This window comes from Salmo salar, chromosome ssa16 (assembly GCF_905237065.1).
Source record: "Salmo salar chromosome ssa16, Ssal_v3.1, whole genome shotgun sequence".
Taxonomy (NCBI): domain Eukaryota; kingdom Metazoa; phylum Chordata; class Actinopteri; order Salmoniformes; family Salmonidae; genus Salmo; species Salmo salar.
Window position 1 is genome coordinate 63211299 of NC_059457.1, and position 19301 is coordinate 63230599.

General features: G+C 42.1%; 1 protein-coding gene across 1 annotated transcript; it reads right to left on the reverse strand.

Moving 5' to 3' along the window:
• Positions 1-9635: 9635 nt before the first annotated feature.
• LOC106574316 (T-cell-specific surface glycoprotein CD28) lies at positions 9636-15831 on the reverse strand. Its single transcript, XM_014150154.2, has 4 exons — positions 15483-15831; positions 13390-13746; positions 12929-13068; positions 9636-11108 (listed from the first exon to the last, which is right to left on the reverse strand). The coding sequence occupies exons 1-4, from the start codon at positions 15565-15567 to the stop codon at positions 10986-10988; spliced, it is 705 nt and encodes a 234-aa protein (XP_014005629.1). The 5' UTR covers positions 15568-15831; the 3' UTR covers positions 9636-10985.
• Positions 15832-19301: the final 3470 nt, after the last annotated feature.

The following is a 19301-nucleotide window of genomic DNA, read 5'->3' on the forward strand; positions in this document are numbered from 1 at the left end:
GTTTTTGCAACTGCACTTGAAGAAACTTTCAAAGTTCTTGACATTTTCTGAATTGACTGACGTTCATGTCTTAAAGTAATGATAGACTGTCGTTTCTCTTTGCTTATTTGAGCTGTTTTTGCCATAATATGGACTTGGTATTTTAACAAATAGGGCTATCTTCTGTATACCACCCCTACCTTGTCACAACAACTGATTGGCTCAAATTCCACAAAATAACTTTTAGGAAGACACACCTGTTCATTGAAATGCATTCCAGGTGACTACCACATGAAGCTGGTTGAGAGAATGCCAAGAGAGTGCACAGCTGTCAAGGCAAAGGGTGGCTACTTTGAAGAATCTCAAATACAAAATATTTTTTTATTTGATTACTACATGATTCCATATGTGTTACTTCATAGTTTTGATGTCTTCTATTATTGTACAATGTAGAAAATAATAAAAATAAAGAAAACCCTTTGAATGAGTAGGTGTGTCCAAACTTTTGACAGGTACTGTGTATAAATACATACAGTGTATTCAGACCCCTTAACTTTTTCCACATTTTGTTCCGTTATTCTAAAATTCATTTTAGGTCTAATTCTCATTTCTGGAAAAAGCTTAAAATAAAAGTTAAAATCCAGGTCATGTGACATGATTATCAAAAACAGGGCACTAGTCATATAGAATATGTTGGCTCTTGAGAACAATACTGATGTAATGAATTGGTGGCCTTGCCAAGAGTGAAACTGTTCAAATTATTGCCATGTCATTTAGTAGAGTTGGATACTGATGTGATAACTAAGTGGCCTATATTCATGCCTGTAACTAAAATAAAATGTAATAGAAACAGGAATCCCTTAAAATCTGTTTTTAAAATGCATTTAATTTATTGGAGACACTGTCAAAGCTTTTCACAATGTTTGTCACATATCTGGTTACTATTTTCCATTATTTATTCATCTGCCATTGTGCATATGTAAACTTGCTGACAAAAATGTATGAGATGTATAGAATCCGTCCCAAATCGTACCCTATTCCCTACAGTGCATTCGGAAAGTATTCAGACCCCTTGACTTTTTCCACATTTTTTATGTTACAGCCTTATTCTAAAATGGATTAAATGAAACATTTTCTTCTTCAACCTACACACAATACCCCATGAAGACAAAGAGAAAACAGTTTTTTCGAAATTAGAGCTCAGAGACAGGATTGTGTCGGCACAGATCTGGGGAAGGGTACCAAAAAATGCATGCAGCATTAAAGGTCCCCAAGAACACAGTGGCCTCCATTCTTAAATGGAAGAAGTTTGGAACCACCAAGCTTCCTAGAGCTGGCCACCCGGCCAAACTGAGCAATCAGGGGAGAAGGGCCTTGGTCAGGGAGGTGAACAAGAAACCGATGGTTACTCTGTACTCTGAGAGAGCTCCAGAGTTCCTCTGTGGAGATGGGAGAACCTTCCAGAAGTACAACCATCTCTGCAGCACTTCACCAGTCAGACCTTTATGGTAGAGTGGCCAAGTGGAAGCCTCACCTCAGTAAAAGGCACATGACAGTCCACTCTGAGTTTGCCAAAAGGCAGCTAAAGAACTCTGACCATGAGAAACAAGTGTCTCTGGTCTGATGAAACCAAGATTGACCTCTTGGCCTGAATGCCAAGCGTCACCTCTGGAGGAAACCTGGCACCATCCCTACAGTGAAGTGTGGTGGCAGCATCATGCTGTGGGGATGTTTTTCAGCGGCAGGGACTGGGAGACTAGACAGGTCAAGGGAAAGATGAATGGAGCAAAGTACTGAGATATCCTTAATAACAACCTACTTCAGAGTGCTCAGGACCTCAGACTGGGGTGAAGCTTCACCTTCCAACAGGACAACGACCCTAAGCACACAGCCAAGACAATGCAGGAGTGGCTCTGAATGTCCATGAGTGGCCCAGCCAGAGCCCGGACTTGAACCTGATCGAACATCTCTGGAGAGACCTGAAAATAGCTGTGCAACAACGCTCCCTATCCAATCTGACAGAGCTTGAGAGGATCAGCAGCGAAGAATGGGAGAAACTCCCCAATACAGGTGTGCCAAGCTTGTAGCGTCATATCCAAGAAAACTCGAGGCTGTAATCGCTGCCAAAGGTGCTTCAATAAAGTACTGAGTAAAGGGTCTGAATACTTATGTGAAAATACTGATGAAAATGGCACTGACGGAGAGGGCTGCTGTGCTTATAGCTCTTAGGAAACTTTGCAGTATTTTGTTTTTTATGTGTTATTTCTTACATTATTAGAATTTATTTTGTGTACAGCCGGGAAGAACTACTGGATATCAGATCGCCGATAACTCACCAGCCCTACCAGCATTACAGCTTTCCCGAATCGGATCCTTTGTTCGTACCCCCAGGGCAATTGAACTGATTCCAGAGGCCGATCCAAAACACCGCCAGCGGAGGAGATGTACTCGGAGTGGTCTTCTAGTCCGACTTCCAAGTATATTACTTGCTGAAGTTCAGTCTCTGGACTGTGGGCTGTCCTTCTCTGTGGCCGATGTAAGACATTTAAGCGTTTTAATGAGAATTTGTGCTTTTCTTATAACTAATTTCCTTCTTCTATTCATGTGCTATTCTAATAACCAATTTATGTGTTCACACAAGTGGTTGACTGAACAAATCCTCCTCTTATCAGTACCTGCAATTTGGCGCTGACAGAGATGGCCGCCTTGCTTCGCGTTCTCAGGAAACTATGCAGTATTTAGTTTTTTTTATGTATTATTTCTTACATTGTTACCCCAGGAAATCTTACGTTTTATTACATACAGCCGGGAGGAACTATTGGATATAAGAGCAACATCAACTTACCAGGAATAGGACTTTCCCGAAGCGGATCCTCTGTTTGGTCTACCACCCAGCACAATGGATCGGAACCCAGCCGGCGACCCAAAACAACGGCGCCGCAGAAGGGGCAGAAGAAGCGATCATCTGGTCAGGCTCTGTAGACGGGCACATCGCACACCGCTCCCTAGTTTACTACTGGAAGTATTTGATCCCCTGCTGATTTTGTATGTTTCCCACTGATAAAGAAAGGATCAGTCTATAATTTTAATGGTAGGTTTATTTGAACAGTGAGAGACAGAATAACAACAAAAATATCCAGAAAACCGCATGTCAAAAATGTTATAAATTGATCTGCATTTTAATGAGGGAAATAAGTATTTGACCCCCTCTCAATCAGAAAGATTTCTGGCTCCCATGGGTCTTTTATACAGGTAACGAGCTGAGATTAGGAGCACACTCTTAAAGGGAGTGCTCCTAACCGCAGCTTGTTACCTGTAAAAAAAGACACATGTCCACAGAAGCAATCAATCAATCAGATTCCAAACTCTCCACCATGGCCTAGACCAAAGAGCTCTCCAAGGATGTCAGGGACAAGATTGTAGACCTACACAAGGCTGGAATGGGCTACAAGACCATCGCCAAGCAGCTTGGTGAGAAGGTGACAACATTTTGTGCGATTATTCGCAAATGGAAGAAAGACAAAAGAACTGTCAATATCCCTCGGCCTGGGGCTCCATGCAAGATCTCACCTCGTGGGGTTGCAATGATCATGAGAACGGTGAGGAATCAGCCCAGAACTACACGGGAGGATCTTGTCAATGATCTCAAGGCAGCTGGGACCTTTGTCACCAAGAAAACAATTGGTAACACACTACGCCGTGAAGGACTGAAATCCTGCAGCGCCCGCAAGGTCCCCCTGCTCAAGAATACATATACATGCCCGTCTGAAGTTTGCCAATGAACATCTGAATGATTCAGAGGACAACTGGTGAAAGTGTTGTGGTCAGATGAGACCAAAATGGAGCTCTTTGGCATCAACTCAACTCGCCGTGTTTGGAGGAGGAGGAATGCTGCCTATGACCCCAAGAACACCATCTCCACCGTCAAACATGGAGGTGGAAACATTATGCTTTGGGGGTGTTTTTCTGCTGAGACAGGACAACTTCACCGCATCATTTGACGGGGCCATGTACTGTCAAATCTTGGGTGAGAACCTCCTTCCCTCAGCCAGGGCATTGAAAATGGGTTGTGGGTGGGTATTCCAGCATGACATTGACCCAAAACACACGGCCAAGGCAACAAAGGAGTAGCTCAAGAAGAAGCACATTAAGGTCCTGGAGTGGCCTAGCCAGTCTCCAGACCTTAATCCCATAGAAAATCTGTGGAGGGAGCTGAAGGTTCGAGTTGCCAAACGTCAGCCTCGAAACCTTAATGACTTGGAGAAGATCTGCAAAGAGGAGTGGGACAAAATCCCTCCTGAGATGTGTGCAAACCTGGTGGCCAACTACAAGAAACGTCTGACCTCTGTGATTGCCAACAAGGGTTTTGCCACCAAGTACTAAGTCATGTTTTGCAGAGGGGTCAAATACTTATTTCCCTCATTAAAATGCAAATCATTTTATAACATTTTTGACATGCGTTTTTCTGGATTTTTTTGTTGTTATTCTGTCTCTCACTGTTTATATAAACCTACCATTAAAATTATAGACTGATCATTTCTTTGTAAGTAGGCAAACGTACAAAATCAGCAGGGGATCAAATACTTTTTTCCCCCACTGCATATTCCCCCCCAAGCAGACACATCGATGGCCCTGAATGAACTTCATTGGACTCTATGTAAACTAGAAACCACATATCCTGAGGCTGCATTCATTGTAGTTGAGGATTTTAACAAGGCTAATCTGAAATCAAGACTCCCTAAATTTTATCAGCATATCGAATGTGCTACCCGGGCGGAAAAAATCCTGGGCCATTGTTACTCTAACTTCCGCGACGCATACAAAGCCCTGCCCCGCCCTCCTTTCGGAAAATCTGACCACGACTCCATTTTGTTGCTCCCAGCCTGTAAACAGAAACTAAAACAGGAAATGCCCGTGCTCAGGTCTGTTCAACGCTGGTCCGACCAATCTGATTCCACGCTTCAAGATTGCTTCGATCACGTGGACTGGGATATGTTCCGCATAGCGTCGGATAATAACATTGATGAATACGCTGATTCGGTGAGCGAATTTATTAGCAAGTGCATCGGTGATGTTGTACCCACAGCAACTATTATAACCTTCCCCAACCAGAAACCGTGGATTGATTGCAGCATTCGTGCAAAACTGAAAGCGCGAACCACTGCTTTTAATCAGGGCAAGGCGATCGGAAACATGACGGAATACAAATAGTGTAACTATTCCCTCCACAAGGCAATCAAACAAGCTAAGCGTCAGTATAGAGACAAAGTAGAGTCGCAATTCAACGGCTCAGACACGAGAGGTATGTGGTAGGGTCTACAGTCAATCACGGACTACAAAAAGAAATCCAGCCCCGTCGCGGACCACGATGTCCTGCTCCCAGACAAACTAAACAACTTCTTTGCCTGCTTTGAGGACAATACAGTGCCAACGACACGGCCCGCTACCAAAACCTGCGGGCTCTCCTTCACTGCAGCCAACGTGAGTAAAGCATTTAAACATGTTAACCCTCGCAAGGCTGCCGGGCCAGACAATCGAGAGCATCCTGTCAGGCTGTATCACCTCCTGGTACGGCAACTGCTCCGCCCACAACCGTAAGGTTCTCCAGAGGGTAGTGAGGTCTGCACAACGCATCACCGGGGGCAAACTACCTGCTCTCCAGGACACCTACACCACCCGATGTCACAGGAAGGCCAAAAAGATCATCAAGGACAACAACCACCCGAGCCACTGCCTGTTCACCCCGCTATCATCCAGAAGGCGAGGTCAGTACAGGTGCATCGAAGCTGGGATCGAGAGACTGAAAAACAGCTTCTATCTCAAGGCCATCAGACTGTTAAACAGCCATCACTAACATTCAGTGGCTGCTACCAACATACTGACTCAATCTCTAGCCACTTTAATAATAAAAAAATGGATGTAATAAATGTATCACTAGTCACTTTAAACTATGCCACTTTATATAATGTTTACATAACCTACACTACTCATCTCATATGTATATACTGTACTCTATACCATCTACTGCATCTTGCCTATGCCGTTCGGCCATCGCTCATCCATATATATTTTTATGTACATATTCTTATTCATTCCTTTACACTTGTGTGTATAAGGTAGTTGTTGTGAAATTGTTAGATTACTTGTTAGATATTACTGCATGGTCGGAACTAGAAGCACAAGCATTTCGCTACACTCGCATTAACATCTGCTAACCATGTGTATGTGACAAATAAAATTTGATTTGATTTGGCAGTACACCCAGACCTTGTTTTGAGAACAAACAAAAGATATCTCAGTTTCAAAGTCTCAGCTTAGAGAGGAGAAGCCTCGTGAGGTGTTGGTCTGTCACATGTTATGAAACAGTATTGGTCGGTCACATGAATGAAACAAAATGGTAATGATTAATTAATTATGCTAAATCATGCAAATATAACTTGTCTGTGTATAGCCATATATAAGACAGCTGCTGGGTCTGCCGAAGAAGAGCTCCTGGTTAACATGTGTACTGTAGTATGGTGCATTGAGTTGGTTGGAACCTCTTCAGCGCGCTGACAATAAACAAGGATTCATTTAAGATTGACTTCGCGTGTCCCTGTGTAAGAATTTCCACAACAGCGTGTTAACCCTTGCAAGGCTGCCGGCCCAGACGGCATCCCTAGCTGCGTCCTCAGAGCATGCTCAGACAAGCTGTCTGGAGTGTTTACGGACTTATTACATCTATCCCAGTCTACTGTCCCCACATGCTTCAAGATGTCCACCATTGTCCCTGTACCCAAGAAAGCAAAGGTAACTGAACAAAATGACTATTGCCCCCTAGCACTCACTTCTGTCATCATGAAGTGCTTTGAGAGGCTAGTTAAGGATCATATCACCTCTACCTTACCTGTCACCCTAGACCCACTTCAATTTGCTTACCGCCCCAATAGATCCACAAGCGATGCAATTGCCATTGCACTGCACACTGCCCTATCCCTTCTGGACAAGAGGAATATTTATGTAAGAATGCTGTTCATTGACTATAGCTTAGCATTCAACACCATAGTACCCTTCAAGCTCATCATTAAGCTTGATGCCCTGGGTCTGAACCCCGCCCTGTGCAACTGGGTCCTGGACTTTCTGACGGGCCACCCCCAGGTGGTGAAGGTAGAGTTGTGGAATTATTGTAATCAAAAGGAGAGACTTTGTTTTTAAAAAATCTATCAAACTTTATTATTTAATTACTGCAGTAATGGAGCTGGTCGGTAATCATCCCTGGAGGTGATCACTGAGAACTCAATGAGCTGGTTTGAGCCACAGCATTTTATAGCAAAGTCCATCCTCCTTCAGTCTACATGACAAACAACAGATGTATGGAATGAGTCACATCAGCAGATAGTATCTCATTGTGTAGAGACCAGGGTCTGGCCCTGGAGTCATCTATCCCTGGTACCTTATAGAACAAAAACATTAACTCATGCTCTGGAATGCGGTATCACCCAAAGACATCGTAAATCTTCTAGAGGCCCATCCTCAGTAGAACACACACAGATGAGGGTTCTAACAACCCCTTATTCTGTTGCATAAAACCGCCATTTGATGCAATAACAGCATTATAACATAATCTTGTAATTTCCACCATTGTGGGTGGCAGGTAGTGTCGTGGTTAGAGCGTTGGACTAGTAACCGAAAAGTTGCAAGATTGAATCCCCGAGCTGGCAAGGTAAAAATCTGTTGTTCTGCCCCTGAACAAGGCAGTTAACCCACTGTTCCTAGGCCATCATTCTTAACTGACTTGCCTAGTTAAATAAAGGGAAAAAAATAAAATTGTAGGGGAAAAAAACTCTTCTTTGCTGATACTCAACACTGGGGTCTCACAAGGATGTGTGCTCAGCCGCCTCCTGTACTCCCTGTTCACCCATGACTGCGTGGCCACGCACATCTCCAACTCAATCATCAAGTTGCAGACAACACAACAGTAGTAGGCCTGATTACCAACAATGGCGAGACAGACTACAGGGAGGAGGTGAGGCCCTGGGAGTGTGGTGTCAGGAAAACAACCTCTCACCCAACGTCAACAAAACAAAGGAGCTGATTGTGGACTTCAGGAAACAGCAGAGGGACCACCCCCTATCCACATCAACAGAACCGCAGTGGTGAAGGTGGAAAGCTTCAAGTTCCTTGTCGTACACATAACTGAAAAATCTGAAATGGTCCATCTACACAGACAGCAACAGCGCTTCTTCAACCTCAGGAGGCTGAATAAATTTGTCTTGGCACCTTAAACCCTCACAAACCTTTACAGATGCACAATTGAGAGCATCCTGTCGGACTGTATCACCGCCTGGTACGGCAACTGCACTACCCGCAACCGCAGGGCTCTCCAGAGGGGGGTGCGGTCTGCACAACGCATCCCCGGGCACCCCGCTATCATCCAGAAGGCGAGGTCAGTACAAGCTGGGACCGAGAGACTGAAAAACAGCATCTATCTCAAGGCCATCAGGCAGTTAAATAGTGTTAAATAGCCACCACTAACACATTAGAGGCTGCTGCCCTATATACATAGACATGGAATCACTGGCCACTTTAATAATGTTTACATATTTTGCATTACTCATATATGTATATACTGTATTCTATCCTATTCTACTGTATCTTAGTCTTTGCCGTTCTGACATTACTCGCCCAAATATTTAAATATTCTTAATTCCTTTACTTTAGATTTGTGTGTATTGTTGTGAAATTGTTAGATATTACTGTTAGATATTACTGCACTGTTAGAGCTAGAAACACAAGCATTTTGCTACACCCGCAATAACATCTGCTAAACACGTGTATGTGACAAATAAAATTTGATTTGATCTGATTTTCAGTTTTGATTTTTAATACATTTGCAAAAATGTCTAAAAACTTGTTTTTGCCTTGTCATTATAGGGTATTGTATGTAGATTGATGAGGAGGAAAAAACCCAATTTAATATATAATATAAAAATAGTGCACTATAAAGAGAAAAGGGTGCCATTTGGTATGTAGCTACTGTTTCATTGTGACAAACAGCCCTCTCTCTGTAATTGATTATGGTGACTTGTTTATGCATGCAACCTCCTCCGTCTCACAGAGACTGGACTGTTTATCATGCATCCTTGCGCTTTATTACAAATGCCAAGTCCCTCACCCACCATTGCACATTGTACCAAATGGTAGGTTGGACCTCACTTTATATGCGCAGAAAGATACATTTGCATGTGTTCATCTACAAAGCCCTTTTGGGAAACTCCCTCTTTACCTCTGTAGTCTGGGCTCCTTCACTACCAGCAGTTACCATACCCGGTCTGATAGGTGGTTGCTACTTAAAGTCCCCAGGACATTCACAGTATTAGTTAGGCAAGACTGCCTTCTCTTCTTGTGCACCAGACGCATGGAATTGTCTACAATCCATGCTTCATCTAGATATGTTAGTGCCACTGAATGAATTTAAAATATTGATGGGAGACTCTGTTACAGAGGAGTGTAAATGCTTTTATTAGGCTGGATCATGTTGTTGTATTGTATTGTTGTATGTTTTAATTATGTAATGTATTGATTGTTGCTGCCTTCTTTGCCAGGTCTCCATTGAGAAAGAGACTCTGGGTCTCAATGGGCTTTAACCTGGTTAAATAAAGGTTAAATAAAACATGTAATAGTCTGTTGGTTTAATGCATTTGCCCTATCTACATAGAAACTGCAAGGTGTGCAACATCAAGGTGCAGTCCCTCTTATGCATACTCTAGTGCAAAATGGCACAAAACACACGCTTCAAGGAAACAGTAGACAGGAAATTATGCTAGGTGTGTTTTTTTGTTTGTGTCATTACAGCAGTTTTTTTTGTATTTTAACGTTTCCTCGTGGCTGAGTTACTTAAGTTAACCCTCAAAGGATGAGTTGTATGTTGTTCTATAAAAATCTGTAAACAATGGTTAAAACTAAAATATTGCAATACACTGAAACAGTTGAGAGAGGCCTGTAGCTGGGGAATGCTCAATTTGAATCACCAGCTTGATTAAATAAAGGTTAAATAAAAAATAAAATAGTCTGCTGGTTTAATGCGTTTGCCCTATCTACATAGAAACTGCAAGGTGTGCAACATCAAGATGCAGTCCATCTTATGCATACTCTAGTGCACAATGGTACAAAACACAAGCCTCCAAGTAGACAGGAAATGATACTATGGGTGTGTTTTTTAGTTTTTGTCATTACAGCAGTTTTTTTGTATTTTACCGTTTCCTCGTGGCTGAGTTAAGTTAACCCTCAAAGGATGAGTTGTAAGTTGTTCTATAAAAATCTGTAAACAATGGTTAAAACTAAAATATTACAATACACTGAAACAGTTGAGAGAGGCCTGTAGCTGGGGAATGCTCAATTTGAACCACCAGCTTGATTAGATTTAAAAAAGAATAATACTTAAGTACAGTAACAAAGTATTAGTCCATTAAAAGGACAAGCAGGGATTTGTCATTCAGTGTGCCAGTTTCAATGTAAGGCAGTCCCTTATTTTGATACATATACTGTACATGACAATCAGTGGCTCTCAGAGAGAGTGTGTGAAAATGTGGTTCAGTCCCCTCATATTCGGAAACCACTGTTTCCTGTGAGACCCATTCACCACAGAGCTAGGGTCTTCCTCTTCACTACACGCCCACTACAAATCAAAGAGGATATCCCTGTGACTGTATGCTTAACCAAATGATGTGTGTTGGCGTGTGTGTTCGTTCTCTACAGTATGCATGGGGATATTTTCTTATATAGTATGCTGCCCACAACTTCAAGACTCCATTCTCAATAGTTTCCCAGAAGATCATATTACATCAGACTATAATTATTTGATTCACATTTCTAAGATGACTAAGATACACCACATCATTTGAAGGGCAAGCTTTCGTATTTACATAAAGAACTTTGTCTGTTTCTCCAGTCAGCTCTCAAAGGCCAATAAAGGCTCAACTCTCGTGTTGCTTTTGTCTGAGAATGACTGATCTGAGGATGACTGATCAGTATCGTCCCATTCTGATTGGATGCTGGACCCCCTGCTTCTTCCTGGGCCCCCTGAGTGGAGCTTTGGGTTTGATGTTCATGTAGTCGCTCTGGGAACACTTCACTCTCCTCAGTCTGAGCTGAAGATGAAATTCACAGAAAGAGGTGGAGAGTGAGTAGGGTGAGCTCTGTATATGTATGCAGTGGTAGTTGCATAAAACTGTCTCCATGTATCACTTGTGTTTTCAATACATACAGTACCAGTCAAAAGTTTGGACACACCTACTCATTCAAGGGTTTTTCTTTATTTTCTACATTGTACAATAATAGTGAAGACATCAAAACTATGAAGTAACACCTATGGAATCATGTATTAACCAAAAAAGTGTTAAATAAATCTAAATATATTTTATATTGGAGATTCTTCAAAGTAGCTACCCTTTGCCATGATGACAGCTTTGCACACTCTTGGCATTCTCTCAACCAGCTTCATGCGGTAGTCACCTGGAATGCATTTCAATTAACAGGTGTGCCTTGTTAAAAGTTAATTTGTGAAATGTCTTAATGCATGTGAGCCAATCAGTTGTGTTGTGACAAGGTAGGGGTGGTATACAAAAGATAGCCCTATTTGGTAAAAGACCAAGTCCATATTATGGCAAGAACAGCTCAAATAAGCAAAGAGAAATGACAGTCCATCATTACTTTAAGACATGAAGGTCAGTCAATTCAGAAAATGTCAAGAACTTTGAAAGTTTCTTCAAGTGCAGTCGCAAAAACCATCAAGCGCTATAATGAAACTGGCTCTCATGAGGACCGCCACAGGAAAGGAAGACCAAGAGTTACCTCTGCTGCAGAGGATAAGTTCATTAGAGTTAACTACATCTCAGATTGCAGTCCAAATTAATGCTTCACAGAGTTCAAGTAATAGACACATCTCAACATCATCTGTTCAGAGGAGACAGCGTGAATCAGGCCTTCATGGTTGAATTGCTGCAAAGAAACCACTACTAAAGGACACCAATAAGAAGAAGAGATTTGCTCGGGCCAAGAAACATGAGCAATGGACATTAAACCGGTGGAAATCTGTCCTTTGGTCTGATGAGTGCAAATTTGAGAATTTTGGTTCCAACCGCCGTGTCTGTGAAAGGTAGAGTAGGTGAACGGATGGTCTCTGCATGTGTGGTTCCCACCGTGAAGCATGGAGGAGGAGGTGTGATGGTGTGGGGGTGCTTTTCTCGTGACACTTTCAGTGATTTATTTAGAATTCAAGGCACACTTAATCCGCATGGCTACCACAGCATTCTGCAGCGATATGCCATCCCATCTGGTTTGCGCTTAGTGGGACTATTCACAGGACAATGACCCAAAACACACCTCCGGGCGATGTAAGGGTTATTTGACCAAGAACGAGAGTGATGGAGTGCTGCATCAGATGACCTGGCCTCCACAATCACCTGACCTCAACCCAATTGAGATGGTTTGGGATGAGTTGGACTGCAAGGTGAAGGAAAAGCAGCCAGCAAAGGCTCAGCATATGTGGGAACTCCTTCAAGACTGTTGGAAAAGCCTTCCAGGTGAAGCTGGCTGAGAGAATGCCAAGACTGTGCAAAGCTGTCATCAAGGCAAAGGGTGGCTACTTTAAAGAATCTCAAATATAAAATATATTTATATTTGTTTAAGACTTTTTTTGGTTACTACATGATTCCATATGTGTTATTTCATCTTTTTGATGTTTTCACTGTTATTCTACAATGCAGAAAATATTTTTAAAAAGGTGTAGGTGAGTAGGTGTGTCCAAACTTTTGACTGGTACTGTATTCCATATTACATTCTTGGACTAAATAGTTCATTATGCATTGCATTTATGCCAAGGCTTGAGAGATTACTTCAGGAGGCAGCACCTCATGGATGTAAGACAAGTTACCATCTCTCTGAGTAAAGGAAGCGAGATATCACTTACCCAGATGACAAAGGCGATGACAGTGACAGCCAGGCCATAGAGGATGGTGACCCAGAACCCCAGCACCCATGCCCAAACAGGGACACCATCCACTCTAGACTCTACACATCCCACAGTCTTTCCTGCCTGGCACTGGTATGCTGACCAACCAATCAGAGAGAGAGAGAGATGTGAGTTTTAAACTTCAAAGGATTGTTTTACAGATCCAGATTAAGTATACTCCTGGGGTACTTGAGTTTTTACAAGTAACATCATTAAGGGACCATAGCTTTCACCTGGATTTATCTGATCAGTCTTTGTCATGGAAAGAGCAGGTGTTCCTAATGTTTTGTACACTCAGTGTATATTCCTTTAAATCAAGATATAGCATTTTGAACTACTGTGCGTGCATGCATGCCTGCGCGCATGCGTGTGAATTTGTGTGTGCTTGCATAGATTAGTTCCTTTTGAAGTAAACATACCTTCAACCAGGACCACAGTCTGAGTCTCGTCTTGTACTTTCTCAATGGGAGGTGGGTACATGGGTTGCCCCTCACAGGTATAGACCCCAGCGCGCTCCGTGGTCATTCCAGAGAGGACAAAACTGACCGTATGGTCCTGTTCGTTCACCCTCAGCCCCAGACCCTCCCCAACAGGACTCACTGTCTCTGTGGAGTTGTGGTTGTGAGCACTGTCGTGAGTGTGGTTGCCAACCTCGACCAAGCCCAAGTAAAGGTGGAATCTCATCTCCTCCTGGTCCTTGCCTGTCAGGTTGGGGCAGCTGACCGATGCAGTGCCGTTGACAGACACACGGACCACATGGAACGTTCTGAGCTTGTCTGGTGAGGGAAGGTCAAAAGTCAAACAGAGGCCGTCAGTTGTGTGCGTTATATTAGGGGGAAGTAGACAAGGGCTCTGTTTTAATACTTCCCTTCGTCTTTCCTTGAAGAAATCACTGATCTGACACAGCAAGATTTGGTGAGTGCAATGGGGTGTAAACCTAGCCAGTCTGTTTCTGCTCTCTTGCCAAGTCCTTATAGAATTGTCATGCCTAACAGATTACTGTGAGACCAGACTTTTTAGCTTGACAATGACAGCATTTGAGTCACTGTCAACAGATCTGGGGCCAGGCTAGTAGAAACCTACTCTGCTTACCAGTCTTTTTAGCTAACGTTCCACTCCTTGCCACTCCTGTCATTTGCCAAATTGCTTGTCTCTTTGATCTTGAACACACACACATACACAGCTATGTATTTCTATACTTGTAAGGACTAACAATGGATTCCCATTCAAAATCCTATTTTCCCTAACCCTAACCTTAACCCTAACCTTAACCCCTAACTCCTAACCCTAACCCCAATTCTAAACCTAACCTTAATTCTAACCCTAATCCTGAACCTAACCCCTAAAATAACTTTTTTACTTGTTAAACATTGTCAGAATTTTAGCGGACTTCTGAGGACTTTTGGAACTCACAAGTATAGTAAAACGTGTCCACACACACACACACACACACACACACACACACACACACACACACACACACACACACACACACACACACACACACACACACACACACACACACACACACACACACACACAGGAAATGGCTTCTGAGGCTTACCTAATCTTTTTATACTCTCAAGTTTGGATTATTCATATGCATAATTTCACAGTATTTTAACCCACACATTGAACATTCTCCAAAACAACTGATGTGGCCTGAGATTTCAAAAAGTGGTGGAGAGAGGCAATCCCGTAACTGTGTGGAATAGAAAATGTGAGTCATTTAGTTGAATCCTTGTCACCCCCACCCCTGCCATTTCATTTCTGCAAGTCCTATCAAAATGAGGAAACAGCAACTTCAGTGCATTACATACACCTGCTTATTCTATTCATAATGTAGCTGTAGTCTAGATGTAAAAGGATATCCACATCTGTAACTGGGGTTTAACTGCAGTCATTTGAGTAATGCGTTGGAGGAATTCAAACCACTGCAATTAGCATCCACATCTAATAAAACCATGCAACTCTGCAAGCATTACAATCTTGAATGATCTGCAACCCTTTGATTGGGCAACCTTTTGCTTTTGTTCTAGTTGTCAGAATGTTCTGGTAGTGCTATGGATCCTGCCTGATGTGACATTTGTTAATACTGAGAATATAGATGAACGTTAATGACAAAGTCCAATGGGTGAAACATTCAGATAGAAATGTAATAATTAGAACTGAAACGATTCCCTATTCTATCTGACAGACATTTATATCTATTCTACATAATACATTTGTATATGAACATTTTATAACGTTGCACCATCCTGAACTGGCCCAGAGCTTTTTATTTATTAATTTTTGGCCCATATCGATCCCCCCAGCTTTTTATTTTGTTGTTACATGTACATTCTACACACATTTTACATACATGGCACTTTTTTCACAGTAGTTACATAGCAAGAATAAAGTATTTGTTACACATTACATCTGAATAGACAGTACTTAGTATACATAATACATCGTATTTTCAGCCATAACTATTATAGAATGTGAGCTTTTATGCAGGCCCAGATCTTACCTTTACAGTTGTGGGAGCTTATCATGTTGGCAGCACTGGAGAGGCAGAGGGAGAGAAGGATCGTGGGTTTCCAGTAAACGTTCATCTTGAAAGTTCTCAGTTTTGTCGTGAAATTGAAGCTCCCCTAGTATCCCTTCACAGTGCACAACAATCGGGGTAAATGCGACGATACACTGTATGCCAAGCAGACCGAGACAGTGACTGCTCTGCTCTACCTAGACATCACTCAACACATGCGTACATCTCATAACATCCTTCCCCGTCACTTCACCGTGCCCAACGATCTGGCCCTCGTCGACTGTAAGCAACTCTCTCTGCTGCACATCTGACTGACTGCACAGACTTGAGTAAAAAAACATCCGCACTCTGTGCCAGTGCACTCTGAACTTCACAAGGAGTATCCGCCTTCTAACGGTGTCTAACCTTTGATGCCCTTTGAATTTGATACTTCTCTGTGTGTTAGGGCTTGGAACCTCGTATCGCATTAGTCATGTTTGATTTCCCCCTCTTATCTCGGGACTGTTATATAGACTCACTTTATATCATATTTCACTGCTTTTGGTAGAACTCGCAGAGACCCACCTGGGCCACGGCACCAATGGGAGTGACCGGGGTTCGAACCTGGGTCTTGCCCACAAGACAGTGTTAGCCTGCTGAGCTAGAGCTAATGCAAGTGTTCAGGTCTCAGGCGGAGTTACTCATCACGCAGTTGTTACATAGGCCTTCCTAGCACCTGTTGGTGACAACCATCGCACAACGGGGTTTTTGTCTGTGGTTATGTGACTGTCTCCTGCAACAGACAGTCAGTCAGTCAGTCAGTCAGTCAGTCAGTCAGTCAGTAAGATAAACTAACATAATGTTGCACTTATATTATCACAGACGTGTAATGCGCCAAATCATATATAACCATACACCACGTTGTGCCGACTGTATAGGCCAACATTTCCTGTTTTTCATGATATTTTTGAGTAAACTTTCCAATGAGTGTCATTATTCAGAGTCACTTCACATCATACAGATAGATACCTTGATTCAAAACGTAGAGGGATATAGTTTGTTTGGGGGGAGCAGAGAGATTTACTGGTCTCCCCAAACAAACTATAGTCCTCTCAATTCTGAATTAAGGTATCTATCTGTATGATGTGAAGTGACTGAATAATGACGCTCACTAGAAAGTTTACTCAAAAATACCACTGCAGCTATAGGCAAACACACACAAGTCAAATAAAATGTGATTTGTCACATGCGCTGAATATAACAGGTGTAGACTTTACACACACACACACACACACACACACACACACACACACACACACACACACACACACACACACACACACACACACACACACACACACACACACACACACACACACACACACACACACACACACACACACACACACACACACACACACACACCTACTGTAGCTCACCCTATTTCCTCTCTACATTTTATTCTTTATAAAATAATAATAAAATACGTGCCATTTAGCAGACAATTGTATCCAAAGAGACTTACAGTCATGCAAACATACAAAGCCTCATGCTCTACCGACTGGGCCACACAGGACATTATTCATTACTACGTTTGTCTGTAAATGATACTCAACTCAGACTAAAGAGAGTGGAGTCTTCCCAGAGTGACTACATGAACACCAAACCCAGAATTTCCCCCAGAACAAACATACACTCGCACGTGACTGTCAGTCATGTCAAGGCTGAAGCGCTGCGGATGATCCTTTTATGATCATCGTAACGGCCCTGCTACGCTATAGCCATCCGGCGTCCAGCATTGAGAGCAACATTAATGCCGTTTTTTGTTGTTGTAGGCACTAACTCAGCCATGGTTCGTTGGACAAAGCCTATGGGAAAATGTATGGAGTTTTTGGGTAATTGCCAAAAAAATAAAGTCTGTGGTAAACACAGGCTTAGGAGATCATATACGTTTTGTTCTATGAGATAATCTTGGTCATTTTGAAGCGTTTATGTCATTTAAAAAAGCACATACAGAACATAAAAGGCTTTATAATTCACAAGGTTCATGATAACTGACTGATATCTCAAAGAAGAAAACGTGTAAGATCTCCTAAGCTTGTGTTAACCTCAGACTTTATGCGTTCCAAATGGCACCCTATTCCCTATAGCGCACTCCCTGGTCAAAAGTAGTGCACTATAAAGAGAAAAGGTTTCCATTTTGGACATAGTCACTACTACATTGTGACATGAAACCTGTACAGCCCTCATAGTCTGCTGCAGTGTGTTTACCCTAGCTACATAGAAACTGCAAGGTGTGCAACATCAAGGAGTAGTGCCTCTTATGCATACAAAAGTGCACAATGGCACACAAAAAACAACCTCCAAGGAAACCTTAGACAGGAAAAGATGCAAAGTGTTTTTTATTTATTTAGTCATTGCAGAAGTTTTTTCCTATCGTTTCCTTATCAGCCGAGTTACACACAGTAACACAATGTGTTCTTTGATGAAAATAGAGTGATGTACCTTACATCAAGGTCATGTCCTAAAGCACAAGCAGGAATTTGTAATTCAGTGTGTCAGTTTCAATGTAGGACAGTCCCTTATTTTGACCCATACATGAAAATTACAGTGGCTCTCAGAGAGAGAGTATGTGGTTTAGTCCCCTCGTATTTGGAAACCACTGTTTCATGTGAGACCTATTCACTAGGGTCTTCATCTAGCTATGCCACACGTGCACTACATCTTCATGTTGAATTCACAACCAAATGTAAATCCCAACTACAAGTTAATATCAAAACCTGACATCTCTAGCAAACACTGAAGCAACAGGCAGCAATCTCAAGGGGATCCAAACGATTCAGATTGCTTTTCACTTTGATCATGTGCACACATGCACACAGCTTTTTTTTATGTGAAATTTCTGGACTTTCTAGGGAGTAAAAATGTATTCCCATTCAAAATCCAATTTACCCTAACTCCTTAACCCTAAAATAGCATTTGAACAAATTCAGGCCATTATCTGGTTTCCCTATGTTGTCAGGACATTCTGGTGACTTGTGTAGGAAATGTAAAAAACACACACAAAGGAAAGAGCTTCTTAGGCTGAATCCTGCAGTACACTATATTTTACCTAGCCCCAAATCTGGATTATTCATATTTCATTCTTTGTAATTTCATAGTATTTTAACCCACACATTGAACATGTTCAGAGAGAGAGAAAGAGATATCATAAAGTGGTGGAGAGATGCAGTCACAGAACTGTGTGGAATAGAAAACGTGAGTCACTTAGTTTCATCCCTGTCACCCCTGCCCATTCATTTCTGCAAGGTCCTATCAAAATGAGGAAACAGCCAATTCAATGCATTACATACACCTGCTTATTCTATTCATAATATAGCTGCAGTCTAGATGTTAAAGCATATCCACATCTGTAACTGGGGTTTAACTACAGTAGTTGAGTAATGTGTTGGAGAGATCCAAACAACTTCAACTAGCATCCCCGCCTGAAAAACCATGTAGCTTTGCAAGCATTACAATCTTGAATGATCTGCAACCCTTTGATTGGGCAACCTTTCGCTTTTGTTCTAGTTATCAGAATGTTCTGGTAGTGCTATGGATCCTGCCTGATGTGACATTTGTTAATACTGAGAATATAGATGAACGTTAATGACAAAGTCCAATGGGTGAAACATTCAGATAGAAATGTAATAATTAGAACTGAAACGATTCCCTATTCTATCTGACAGACATTTATATCTATTCTACACAATACTCTATGAACATTCTACAACATTGCACCCTCCTAAACTGAAGCTCCCCTGATATCCCTTTACAGTGCAC

Coding starts and splice junctions, on each gene's coding strand:
- LOC106574316 (XM_014150154.2), bottom strand. CDS start 15,567: ATGAACGTTTACTGGAAACCCACGATCCTTCTCTCCCTCTGCCTCTCC. Junction 13,747..15,482: donor AAGCTCCCACAACTGTAAAG/GTAAGATCTGGG, acceptor TTCCCTCACCAG/ACAAGCTCAGAACGTTCCAT. Junction 11,109..12,928: donor TCATCGCCTTTGTCATCTGG/GTAAGTGATATC, acceptor TTTCATCTTCAG/CTCAGACTGAGGAGAGTGAA.